This window comes from Columba livia, chromosome 11 (assembly GCF_036013475.1).
Source record: "Columba livia isolate bColLiv1 breed racing homer chromosome 11, bColLiv1.pat.W.v2, whole genome shotgun sequence".
Lineage (NCBI taxonomy): Eukaryota > Metazoa > Chordata > Aves > Columbiformes > Columbidae > Columba > Columba livia.
In genome coordinates, this window is record NC_088612.1 from 17,260,522 (window position 1) to 17,274,086 (window position 13,565).

Sequence of the window (13,565 nt, forward strand, 5' to 3'; positions counted from 1 at the left end):
GTTACCCTCAGTTACTGAGTGCTGTACATTGGGGCACTTCAGAGTCACTCCTCAAAGTGCAACAGCAAAGTACAACTCAACTTTGCCCCAACATGGCAACATTCCTGCCAAATCCATTAATATTTATCTCATGTAGTGGTGGCTACACCTAAAGCTGTGCAAATAAATCTCTGTTGCATTTATTTAGATATTTGGAAGGATCTGCAGCCTGGATTCCTACACAGAAACTCAGATCTCTGGCCAGTTTAGTGGCCACAGAGGAGATCACACTTCCAGGCAAGGGGAGAGCGTTCCATCTGACAGCTCAGAAGATAGAAATGGTTGGATGTGCGCCACTAGAGAAACTTGGTCATCACACTCAGCAACAATTGGAGGCATTATTACAGTTCTTTCTGGGTAGAACTGTGGAAAACTACAAGCAACACTTATTAATAAGTTGTTCATAGACTGCCTTTATCCCTCGCTTCCTCCACCCCTTCACAATCAGCTGCTTCTAGGTCTCTTCACAAAGGCTCACAGTAACACATGAGAACCTTCTCTCGACTTCAGTGTCTGGAACAACTCTCCTGTATTCTTCTATCTGGCCACTTCTGTCTTCAGACCTCCTAAGAGTCTACAGCTTGTTGCTCTGCTGGGAACAGCTGAGTTTTTCTTCAGTCCTGCTAATCTTCCAGATTTCATTTCATGTGGGCCTGAGTATTTCATCTGTCTGAAAACACTCATGGATGTCTGCCACCGGTCATGGAACAGTTTGAATCTGAAGGTTGCTATTGTGTTTGTTTTGTGTGTGGGGGGGGTTTATGGTATCCATTTAATTTACGTAAAGTGGCTAACGAATAATTGTACACATTCTATTTGGAAGGCACAGTGGGTACAAGCCAGCCGCCAGAGCTGGCTCAAGGCTTCTTAGCATAAACAAACTCGTATGTGCTACCCTGAGGATGAAGTGCCTTGGTTACACCCAGAACTGTCAGCTTCTGCCACAGAAAAGCGAAGAAGATGCAGAAAAGGCTCACATGCTTGTTTTCCCAAAGTAGCAGCTGTTTCATAAATTGTCATCCCCCCTCCCGGGTAGGGCTATGCCAGGGCCTGTTCTGCCATCCCTGTTGTTGCCTCCTTTGTGTGTGCCCAGATCTTGCCCTGCCCAGCACCAAGAGATTAGTCTCAGACAAAAGTAAAGAAAAATCCCAACCTCAACTCTGCCTATGCTTTCCACCCATGTATATACCTCCAACTCACTAGAAATTATTTATATATACATAATCTTGCCTGCAAGGTTGAGGTAGAAAGTTACATGTATTTTTATGTATAGTATATGCCAGTTTCCACCTTGTCTGTGTTTTCACTTTTCAAGAAATCTCCACCATTAAGTTAAAACTCACCTCTGCCCAAATTGCCAAGGTTGCTACTACTAATTGCATCCTTCTCGTGAATAAATTAGGTAGGCATGCACACACACACTGTGTTTGCACAGATGCCTACTCCATTCAGAAAGGAATGCACTCATTTTGTGCTTTATTTGAATGACCAAATTGTTACAAGAGAACTTGAAAAAATACACACTATGAAGCCAGATACAGACAATACAGGGTGTAGAATGATATGCTTGGGCCTAACTTCGTGCCAAGTTCCCATTAGGATACATGCCACAGTGAAGTCTAAGCTCATGCTTCACAATTAAGAAAGGTTTGCTGCACTTCAGAAATCCCACACCTCCTACTCCCTGAGCACAAGGCTGGACTGATATGAGAGACCTTGTACAGCTCCCCTGCTGTGAGATCTCTTTTCTTCAGCAACAGACCATGAAATGCATCATAGTTCACATTCATATGCAACATATTCCAGCAAGGAAACCATCAGAGATTTATCCACACAAGACTTGTGGAGCTGATGCTTTCACTGTGCTCTCATTCCCCCTTCCTGTAAGATAAGGAGGGAGAGCACACAATACAGTGAAGACTAACCCATTCAAAAAGGAATGCAAGTCTGCACTCAAACAGTGAATTTTGCCCTTGAGGTGATTAGCACATTAAGAACAAACCATTTACCAGAATTCATTACATGTGTGGAAATTAATCCATGGGTCTGTTTTCCAGATCTGGGACAAGCTGTGTCAGGTCCAGCCTTGCAAAGTGCTGGGTCAGCTCTGGAAAGGAAGGGGTGGCTTGGCAAAAATAGGAAGTACAGGAAAACTGCCAAATCCACAAGTCCTGATTACAATTAGCAGATTTAATAGACTCTTCTGTTGTGAGATCTTTAAAATGAAAAAAGATTAAAGAATGCATAGCTCTGTTCTAATGCATGTAGTTACACCCTCATACATGAACTGCCCCAGGGCACCCCACTTCATTTGCATTACACAGGCAGCAGAAAAGGGGGGAAATGATCACTCTCAGGGACCAATGGCCAGAGAAAGCATTTGATATGCAGCACAGGGTGGGCAGCCTGGCTTCCTATAGAAATACAAGGGACTGGACATGTGCTGGAAACAAAAAGGATGGGAAATAGAGCAATGCCAACCATCCTTGGTTTCCTATCATCCTGCAGGAGGCAGGGCAGCTGAACATCAGTGAGGCCAACCCTGAACACTAAAATGTCCCCTAAAAAACAGTAAGTACAAGGGTCTCACCACTGAACATAAATTTGAGAGTCAGTGTGGTTACATTTATATTCCCTCCAGACCTCAGCCATGTCAAAAGTAGTTCAGTTCTCATTAATAACTGCCGTTATTTTAAAAAGGCTGTTAAATCATTATTGACTTAATACATCAACAAGTGGCTACAACAGTCAAGAGATTTATCAATGAAGTCACAAAAGAGAGGTTACTTTTGAAGCAGCCTAAGACAAGGATACATGGGAAACAAAACAAAGGATGCACTGATCTATTTTTCTTCCTGTGTAATTTATATTTTATAGCAATTATGTGCTGTCACTTATTGCATATGAAGAGTGTGGATGTTTCATTTTACTGAAGGAAAAATCTAATTTGCTATTCCCATGGGTAAAAAGCTGATTATGTATTAATTTGATAATCAGAAATGATTAATCAGTTGAGAATGTTAGCCTTATAAACCTGGTTGGGTACACACAAACAATAAGATATGCTCTGACTGGAGCAGGAAGCAGAAGTAACTGCATGAGCACAAACATTTTTTGCAGAGGCATTCTATAGATATCACAAGATCTAGACATACTTTAGAAAGTTAAATACAGGTCATCCTGTTATGAAGAACATGCACACAGGTAGAGGTTGTTTGCTCAGCACTGACAGAAAAGGACTCCACTTGCACATTTACCCTTAATATAAATTATGCAAAAGTTATGAGGTATGTGTAATTATACTCTCCCACTTCATGTCAGGAGTGGCTCCTCCCACACAGTCCTTTCACAAACTGGTCTACTCCATCAGGTTGTTAAAATATCGTATTCTTCACCCATTTGGCTAGAGCTGGATAAACTGACTTAAGACATTATTGTAGAAGAAAGACTACAAAGCATTTACTGCTCTCTTTATAGTAACTCCTTGTTTTCCCCCCAATTACTGATTTAGTTCTATGCAGCCACTTTGTCTATGAAGCAAAATTCCAACCACATATTAGGATCTGTTTCAGAGCTTCTCAGCCTGTTTCAAAGCATTGGCACCAGCAATGAGGAATAACTTTATTACCTTCCACCCCACTTTTTTTTTCTTTTCCCTCAGACATTGAGTATCTGTCAGCAGCACAGTAAGATACTGTTGAGCAAATACACTAGCATATTTCTACCACACACACGCAAAAAAAAAAGCAAAACCACAACAAAACACCCCGACACAAAAACAACAAGGACACAACAGAAATTCAAATATCTAGGAAGAAATCCAACTGGGTTCTCACAGGGTACAGGAAGAGCTGTTTTTCAAGGCCAGCAACCTGGTACTGCACAAGTAAACACTCAGGAGGGCTTCCCTCCTGCAGTAGCAAAAGACAGACTCTCAGGCCTTTGCAGCACATGCAAGTCCACCTGCCCATGCTCAGAACTCCCCTCTGAAGCTCCAGCTGCTTACAGCACCCACTCCAATTGCTGTGCATCATGTGAGCTACAAGGATGAGGAAAAGAAGCAGAAACCGGGATGGGAGAAGTGGGCTGCAGAATGAAGGTGGGCATCTTCCCATCAGTCAAGATGACAGATGCCCTCCTGTGCTCCACCCCACCATGTGCTTTACCTGAGAGGTAGCCTTCCCAAGACACAGCTCCATTTTCCTGCTATTTCATTCCTTGGCTCTCCAGTGGAGATCGATAATTGCAGCAGTGCTGGCTGCCTGCAGAAGCCTGGGGCCGCGCCATGGAAATCCCTGTGTGGCCCTAAAGAGAACACAGCAATTGAACGGGAGGCACAGGGAGGAACAAAGCTTATCTAATACTTCAGCTCCACAAACCCAAAGTAGTGTTCAAGCAGCACATAACCCCAAAGCTTATACTCTGGAATGTTTTTTCTTGAAAAGTTTGCAAATAAATATTGATTTTGAAGAGTTACACTGTTTGTACACATGAAGTTTACCCAGTGGGCCCAGATGTTAGTGCTTTATTAAACACACACATTAGAGGAGACTCGCAATAAAGAGCAGTGTGACTGCCGCCAGTTTTTCTTTGGCGAACCTCCAGCAGGAAATAATCCTGTGTCAGCTATAGCTCTCTCCTTTGGTACCACGCAGACTCAGACAATGCATCTGTTGGATTCATTTAAACATGTCCAAGTCTGTGTTTCATTGTTTTAGAGTATTGAAGACTTTTGCTGTTATAAATCATAACAAATAATCAGAAATTCTGAACAATAAAACCACATGGTAAAAATGAGGCACAGCTGCTGTCATTCATTGAAGGAGATTGTAAAAAATAAAGAAAACAGAATTACATACAGTATAGTGCATGTTATCTAAATGACTTGTTTGAAGACAAGGTGCTAACAACATCTAATTTCAAAGGTGAATATTTTTCTATAGCACTGAAACACCACAGTTAAAGAAACACAGTAAAAATTACTCTTTATTCCATGTATTGTAATGTCTGGGGAGCCAGGGAAACAGCCACGTATTTCTTCAAATACCTGGCATTGCTCCAGTGCTTTAGCAGCATCCTTAAAACACAGGCAATTGAAAAAACACCATTATTGCTTATGATATGAATTTCAGACAAAGCAAAAAGTTCAGCATTAAGTCTGATTTGGGTCACTCTTTCATACCCAAGCAGTTTAGAAGGTTAAATCATGTTTTCAGAACTGTAATACAGTATTTCCATGTGTAGCTTGTGCAGCAAACTTTTTTCTGTCTTTGGATACAGACAGGAGAAAAATTAAATAGAGCTGAACTTAAAAAAAATAAATGCTAATTTAGCAGGAGCTTTTAAAAACAACCAGGAAAAGTGTGTATATTTATAGTGAGGAGTATCTGGAATGCAAAGACTCTGTATTACACACTATTCATTCAGAGAATTGTCACTTCACTAGACACATGTGCATTTGTAGACAACAGTCCTTGTGTTTACTTTCTGATTCTTCTCACAGCAGTTATGAAAACCCAGAAGTGTTCATCAGACCTGAAAGTAGTTCAGCTGCAAACACTGATGTTAAAACATGTTTTTCAGAAAACACAGTGGGGGTCATAATCAAAAGGCAACTTGGGTTACCATCTGAGGGACAGCATCACAGAAAACACCGCTGTTTGGGAGTTTGAATTTTTCTGGTGATACAAATAACATGCTTGAGGGCAGCAACACTGATTGACTAGGGGATCAATTCATGACCCTTCCACTCTGGGTACTATGTGGGATACAACTGAGAAGGATGTTTCTCTTGTTCCTCACTGCCTGACCTCCCACATTGCCAGATCTGTGTCCCATTAACTTTGCTGGAACTGATATTTTCTGTGTGAACCAGGTCTGAATTACAATCCTATCCTGCCTCCCCTAAGCTTTTGGAACTGCTGTTCCCTTTAAGATTAGGTACCAAAACATCTCCTTTGTTTCCTGTAGTCTTGATCTTGAGCATTCCTTACCAAGAAGGTTAAATCTGAACTCATTCTCTCTTTTAAAAGTTGCTGATTTTCACAGAGATGACTACCGCACAAGAGAAATACAATCTCAAATTGCATTTTAAACTGTAATGCAACTACAGAGCTCAAAAGAATTTGACAAATGCTGACCTTGCATTGACAGATGTCAGCCAGTGCCTTGTCTTTTCATCATGACTAAAGTTAGCAGAGCTGGGAAAAATTGGTACGGTTATGACAAGATCACTCCAACTCTGTGTATGACCTTAAATACTGTAAGCCTGTTGGTGTAACATGAGAGTGAGATGATTGCCTCAGTTACTTCATCTCTTTAAGGGTAGCAGTCCAAAGATTTTTTTTCCTAATAAATTTATTTCTAGAAGTTACTGCGGAAATCCGAAGAGAAAGATTCAGCAATGCTACAGTGCCTCTTTAGAACAGCTTATTTCCTTACTAAATTGGATCTCTATGTTAAGTGGGACTAGTGAAAAGTTTACTGCAAGGTCCTATTATTATGATGATGAAAAAGCCAACGGAAAACAAGAACACATATTACAACACCATAATGCTGGGCTTTTTGTATAGTGCAGTGGCACAGAATAGATAAGAAAGGTGGATGCAATCCAAATGAAAAACACAGGAGCAGTGTTTACACAAGGCAAGCAGTAATATTGTTACCCAAAACTTCACTTTCACCTCACATACCTAAGATCTTCACTGAGTGTGTTTAACACACGATACAGCATATGCTGTCTTACACCCACTGGTGGATGCCTCTCATCTACAAGTTGGGTGAATAAAATGTGGAAGAAAATCAGAACCACCATGCTTCCTCTGTGCCTTTTCCATCTCCAGCCTGTCAACTCAGGCATGTCTCAGGTTGTTACCTAAGGCAGGGAGAAAGTGGTGACTCTGATAACATCAAATGGCAGCAACGTGACCCAGGTAGTTTACACATTTCAGTGGCCTCTGTAAAGCCCATGAACTGCCCACAACACCATGCACTACACTATCAAAAAGACACCCTTTGTCCATTCCCCAACTAGCAGAAGTAACCTCTGCAGTTTAAAATACCCATGAGTACTCCTAGAGAACAGCCTTAATAAGCCAGAATGATTGGAACAAACTGCCCAATGTCAAGACACTCAGTAGAGAGGTTAAAATAATACAAAGCTCATGTTCAAACACTAATCAGAAAATAATCAGCTTGGTATCAGAATAGCATAAATTATCTAGCAGCCTAATTTGATTCACAAATAAAAGCTAAAAAAACAATACAGAGGAGTGCCCAGATTTTGAAAGGCATACATAAAGTCATAACAATTCAGATGAGAGTGCAGGAATCCCAAAGAAGTTAGTAATCTTCTCAGGAACGTTTTAGTCAAGCAGAAGACAGACAAAAAAAAATTAATTCTTCCAATTATAAAGCTATAATTTCAACAAATAAAGTCAGATTTTTTTTTTTTTTTTAACCACAACTGAACAGAATAGTACAATAAAAAAATCATCTGAGTTAGCATCACAAACCTGGACCAAGTCTTAAAAGAAACTCCCTAAAAAAGCTAGTGGAAATCTAGAACCAGTCTACATAGAGATGCTGCAACAACTCCTGGCCTGTTGATTTTAACAAAGAAGTTAAACAAACAGCAGTCCTAGAATACCTACACAGCTCACCATTGTGTAGAAAGCTGTTTCTTAGATTTCTCTCAACCCTCTCTTTTTAGGACAACAAAAATAATTATTACCCTGTGCATTATAACAAATACCTCATATCACTGAAAGCATTTGCTTAATATTCTTCATATTTCTTTTAAATTTTCCTTTACTAAGGCACTTCAAATTAACAGTTAGCTCAAGCTGCTGACGCATGGAAACAGGATGACATGATGCTAGTTACTAACATCTTACTCATACTCACCATCTAGCTCATTCAGTCTGCTGTTCCCAACAGGGTAGCTGGGTAGTAAACTCTTCACTGTGAGGAGTGAGCTTTTATTCCACATTCATCTAACACCCTGCAAAACTAGATCTCCTTCTACATTGATAACACAAGCAGTAGTAGATTATTAGAACAATAACAACTTGAAAAATCAGTTTATACCTTAACCTGTATCTGCCAAGGAACAACAAAGACTGCCTTCCTACAACATGGGAAATTAAGAGCCACACACAATAATACAGCAAGCAGAGAAAAAGCCATCTTATAGTACGCAAGCAAAGTAACAACACAGGTATTGGGATAGCAGACAGGTTCAACCAAGAGCCCAAATTATTAGAGACTTGCATCAATAAAGCAGATCCAAGGTACAGTCAAGAAATTAATCCAGAGCTCAGGATGATACTGAATGAAGGTAACAAGGACCAGAAACAGTCTAGTGGTCTCCACAACAGGTCCATATACAGAGTAGAATCAAAGTCAGACCAATAACTCAGTAAGCAAATCAGAATCAAAACTGGCAGAACCCAAAAGTAAAGACAGACAGCCTCACAAGTCAGCCTACACAAAAGCTTACAGCTCAGGAGCTGAACTTATATAGAGTTCCTGGACCTATGGGCAAAGGGTGTGGGTAAAGGCCTCAGGTGAGGTTTGTGAGGTTCGTCAGGGCAATTAAGGCCTATTAGTGCATTGAGAACCATTATAATATTATTGTCTGCTAATGTTAAAGTAATAATGACAGTGCAGACTTTTGCCTAACATTACTCATCAAGGATATGTTTGATCCATTATAAATGTCAATTTTATAACTGTGTGTCTTACATTTATCTTTTAAAACCTTCTAATATAGTTATGAAAGCAGTCTGGTCACACACAAACACACAATCTAGTTTACATGCTTGTGTATGATTTATGCTGCAATTTAATGGACCTGTTCTGAGACTGATTTAAAAAGTATTTGAAATGACAGATGAGAGAACTGTTTATAGCACACTTCCTCTAAGGCACCTGCACACACACTTGACTAAGTTCCAGCTCACCTGAAACATCAGTAAATATGCCAGTATTGCTGTCATCCATGAGCTATTTTAAGTATCAGAGTCCTAAAATAATTTCAGTACAAGGATTAACAGAGGACTACGAACAAGCAGGACAGCACTTGTGAATAGTGCAGATGTTTCATGCTTCTGTTTTGGGGGATTGCTTAACATCTGCCTCCCGAGCTGAAGGAAAAAAAAAGGGTCCTCCACCTTCCTGTCCCACCTGGCAAACCACTAGAGAACATCCCTGTTGTTCACCTTCCAGTTCCATTTTACTATGTAGAAGCACATAAGGTTGTTGAGCTTTTAAAAAGCATGCTTGCCCTGAAAGCTCTCAGGCTTAATAATTAGGAGATGGAAAGATCAAGTGTTAGAACAGCTGAGATGATGGAAGGAAAACATAACCTCAGAAGTGAAGTCAGATGCCTGATAGAATGTCTTAATTTTAAAATGCTATCGGAATACAAATAAAGCCTAGAAATGCTATATTTTTAAATGTTATTAGTATTTTTTCTGTTATTATTCTACTCAATCACAACAAATCTTAAACATTACCTGTCACAGCTGGTAAATACAACTGGAGTTTTATCTAATCTCAAGAGGTTATTACACCATGAAGATAATAATATCTCAAACTTCACAGCTGTGACTGGTAAAAAACATTTAACCATACTCCAGGAAACCAGTGGCAGACTGAATAGAAAACAAACAAAAGGCTGAAACTTCTGTAGAAATGCTGTAGAAGTTTTGGATTATGCAAGCACATTGGCGTAAGTGATTTCAGTGTTATCTACTATATACTGTGACTATTTTTCTTCAAGAAAAATGCAGCAATCTGCAAATTTCAATAAGTTGAAAGGAACCAGGAAATTATATTTCTGTTCTCTGTCTCCACTGTACTGTGGTAAAAATATGTCTATTTCTCATTACTGAAATAACAAAAGCTTGATCCTCAAATGACAGATTGACAAGATACCTCATTTAATATTGTATTAGTATTATCATGGATTGTTACTGTAGGACCTAGGTGTGTGCCCAGACCCCCTTGCAAACAGAAAACAAAAAAAGCTGGTTTGTGCCCCAAAGCAAGTCACTAGCTGGATAGAAAGGGACACAGTAAATGTGTCCACAAATGAACGTATTGGGAGTAGCAAGACACAGAAATGATACAGGGGAACCTGGTTTCACCATTGCACTCCACATTGTATTAAAGTTTGGTTCTTTGGGGTCGGGGGATATTTTTGCTGACATCATGACAAAGAGATTTCAAAGGAGCTGTTCAGAGGGCAATGCAGTGCAGAGGTTTAAACAGCCTTCCTGTGAGCTGCAAGGAAACAGCACAGGAACAAGAACAACAGAGACTGGAATTGAGGCCTTTCCTGTTAGTGAGAGAACACACAGGCTAGGAAAAGGTTAAAAAGTGAAGCTTGTAAGACAGAAAAAGCCAGTGCAATGAAGTATAGCAATGGAGTGAAATAAGTGTCTTTTGAAGCAGTATAGCAGCCAGAAAACATGCTAATACTGCACAACGAGAAGAATAAAGTGATCAATATGTGTTATGTAGGAATATGTAGGAAAGGAGTTTTAAGTTGCACGTTGAATAGGAAAAGCCACGTTGTTAGAAGTTAATCATTATGGTGAGTAAAAAGCTAGGAAAAAAAAATCTGCTTTTTATGCAAAATGTTATAGCTGTTCACACGTAACTTGCACCTGCAAAACTACCTCCAAACCACAATAAATAATTTAGTTATCACTTCTTTTAATAACGGGCATGATAGTATCTCTTTAGTGACAAATATGATAACAATAACTCATTTGTGAAACAGGTATTTTGTCAAGTATTTGCAAGTTGTAAAGCAAATCCTGTGCAGTCCTTACTCTAGTGAACAGTCTGGACACCTCTTGTTCCTCTGCCGAAGCTGACACAAGCTGAGTGATTATTATGTGTGTTAACATTGTAATACTTCCATTCTGTAGTGTGGCTGTTAACCTGCTTGGTTATTGTAACTACAGCCTATGTTAAACAAGCCCACCAAGACGTGTGTTGATACAAGTATAACTATGTCGGACTGTGGCACAGGGCAATGGAGTTCAGTGTCCTAATTTGTTGGAGCAGAATTACTCGAGGGCAACAGCAGCTGCAGAGGGATGCAGCTTCTTAATCTGGTTACAAATATTTACCAGTGGCTGTACTTCATCTCAATCAGACTCAGTTACTTTAATTCTATGGCTTTTAACTGTCGCAGTTTTATTGACAGAGGCCCCAGCGTATATGAAACTAATTGATATAAAGGACTTAAGTTTCTGTAAGTATTTATTTTGTCATATTGATGCAAATATGATGGAATGGAAACCATTTACACAGACGTAGTGGTTTTGGAACAGTTAAAATGACACAAGCTGTGTAAGGAAAGCCCTAAGTGTCCTTTTCCACTACAGGAGTCGATTTTTGCTGAGGTTACTTGTAAACGTTTAACGCAACATCACCGCACAGCAGTTTGGATGGCTCCAGCAGCCCCCTGCCTGTATCTAGGTGCTTTCGTTACTTTGAAACCATCTCTGCCCACAGAGTTTTGTTCGCGGCCTCTGGTGACCAAGCAGGAGGAGCGAGTACCTGTGTGGGTGGCAGGTGCGGGGGCGCAGGTGGTTCCGCCCACCGGGTCCGCTCCACGCGCCTTTATGGACCCGCTTCGTGCCGCCGCGCGCCCCTAGGCAGAGCGCGGGCCCGTTGCGGCGCGAGGCTCCGCCGCGCGCTGCAGCCCCGCGCGCCTCCGCACGGCACCGGCACGAGCGGCGGTGGCGGGAGGCGCGAGGCCGCGCGCGTGCTGCCTCAGGGGCCGGGCGGGCGCCTCGCCGCCTCCACAGCGGCCCCTGCGCGGACAGTGGCGGCGGCCGCGGTCCCGACGGCTTCATCGTCCTGCTCGCGGCGAGAAATGACGGGCTTCTCCGGCCTCCTGCCTCCTCTCCGTGAGAAGCCGCGGGGACGGCGGCTCTGAACAGGCAGAGAAGGAACGACGCTACCTCAGCAGCGAGGGCCGCAGCCGGCGGAGCTGCCGCTCCCTTGTGCTCAGGTAAGGCGGCCCCTTAAGCGCTCGGCCCGGCGAGCCGGCGAAGCCGGGGTTGCTCTGCCGCCCGGTCCCCGGGCGCAGCGGAGGGCAGGGCGGGCGGGCGCCCCGTGTTGCCCGCGCCGTGGGCCGGGCGGTGGCGGAGCGGGCCGGGCGGGGGAGCGGTCCCGGAGTGATGACGCGTTTCCTGCCCTCCCCGGCGGGGCTGCGCCTGGAGTCCGCAGCGGCAGGAGCTGCGGGCGGCGGCGAAGCAGGCGGGAGCGGGCGGCAGGAGAGCGGGGGGGAAGGAAAGAAGGAAGGAAACGAGAGAGCGGCGGGGCTTAGGCGCTTTGCAATGCTACAGTAACGCCTTTCCCGGTAGGAGCCCGCGAGGACCCTCTTGTCCTCCCCTGCCATTGCACGTTGCATGGAGTGTCTGGTCCGTGCGGAGCCGCCGAGAGGGGGAAGACTCCGCGCAGGGCTGAGCGGCGGGAGCGCGGAGCCGCTCCGTGCCTGCGGCCACTCGGCTGCCGCTGGGTTTCGCACGTAGACTCCGCGTTGCCCCCAGCCAGGCAGGCGGGAGCTGTCGGTCGCCGGTCCCGCGGCGGGAAGCGGGAGCTGCGCCCCGTCCGGCACAGCCCGGCCCGCGCGGAGCGCTGCCCGCACAACAAGTTGCTGGTTCCAGGGAGGACAGCGATATCCCAGACCAGTGCCGTGCGGCGGCCGGGTTAGGGGCTGAGCCCTGGCAAGGGGAGAGCGTCCCCGGCTCACCTTCACTTCGTCAGGACCCGGAGTGAGAAGGGAGCCGCGGTCCTTTGGGGTTCCCCCTTGGACCATATTGAGTTGGTACCCGACAGAGGAGCGGGGCTGGCCGGCTCCTCCCGGCCCCTCGCAGCCTGGCCGGGGGAGCTTCGCGTGGCCGGGTTGAGGGGTGGGTTTGCCCCAGGGACGGAGCTGTTCGCCGTTGGGCGCTACTGCCGACGGCGATGGAGAGAAAAAACCTTTTCGCAACACGTTGCGAAGCGACGACCTCCCAAGGACGACCGTGCTGCGTGTGTATACGCGTGTATCTATATCCATCGCTCTGTGTGTGTCCGTCTCTCCCCACCAGACCCGTGGGACGGCCCGGCTTGGAAGCGGCTCGCAGGCCGGTCCCGCAGAGGCACGCCGGTGGGAAGGGAGGGACGGACACACGTGTCCGCCCTTGCGCAGCTCACATAAGGGTCGGTGGGCGGGCGGGTGAGCCGCGCTGCTCCGCGGCCTCTCCCATTTCCCGGGGAGCGTGCGAGCGGCCAGAGGCTCTGGGCTGCCTGCCCCGGTGCATCAGGGCTTCGTGCCAAAGCCCAAAACCTCCCTGGGTGCGAGGCGGCGGTGTGTGCCTGCAGAGGGCCTGTCCCTGCTGTGGGCTGGGGTCCCCCTTCGTGTGTTGGTACTCTTTTTTTTTCTTCTATGCTACCTTATGCTACCTTAGCGGATAGCTGTGAAGTGCAGGGTACAGTTTTGCCTTCAGGTGACTAGA

At 44.4% G+C, this 13,565-nt stretch overlaps 2 protein-coding genes across 7 annotated transcripts in view; one reads left to right on the top strand and one right to left on the bottom strand.

Moving 5' to 3' along the window:
- LOC110357763 (C2 calcium-dependent domain-containing protein 4C-like) overlaps window positions 1-11,755 on the bottom strand; it is a 66,576-nt gene extending 54,821 nt beyond the window's left edge. For 2 of the 4 annotated variants that reach the window (XM_005500998.4, XM_065076162.1), the window contains exons 1-2: window positions 11,617-11,755; window positions 4,206-4,344 (exon numbers count right to left, since the gene is read on the bottom strand). Coding sequence is in view for 1 of the 4 variants with exons in the window: in XM_065076164.1 (XP_064932236.1) it covers window positions 4,206-4,344; window positions 7,945-8,029 (224 nt within the window). In the remaining 3 variants the exon portion in view is untranslated. Of the gene's footprint in view, window positions 1-4,205; window positions 4,345-6,731; window positions 10,752-11,616 lie in introns of those variants that run through there. The other 2 variants (XR_010475263.1, XM_065076164.1) reach the window with 2 other exon arrangements.
- Window positions 11,756-11,911: 156 nt separating this feature from the next.
- The window catches only part of TLN2 (talin 2), a 162,044-nt gene continuing 160,390 nt past the window's right edge, over window positions 11,912-13,565 (top strand). For 2 of the 3 annotated variants that reach the window (XM_065076152.1, XM_065076155.1), the window contains exon 1: window positions 12,265-12,424. The gene's annotated coding sequence lies outside the window, so the exon portion shown is untranslated. Of the gene's footprint in view, window positions 12,074-12,264; window positions 12,425-13,565 lie in introns of those variants that run through there. The other variant, XM_065076153.1, reaches the window with a different exon arrangement.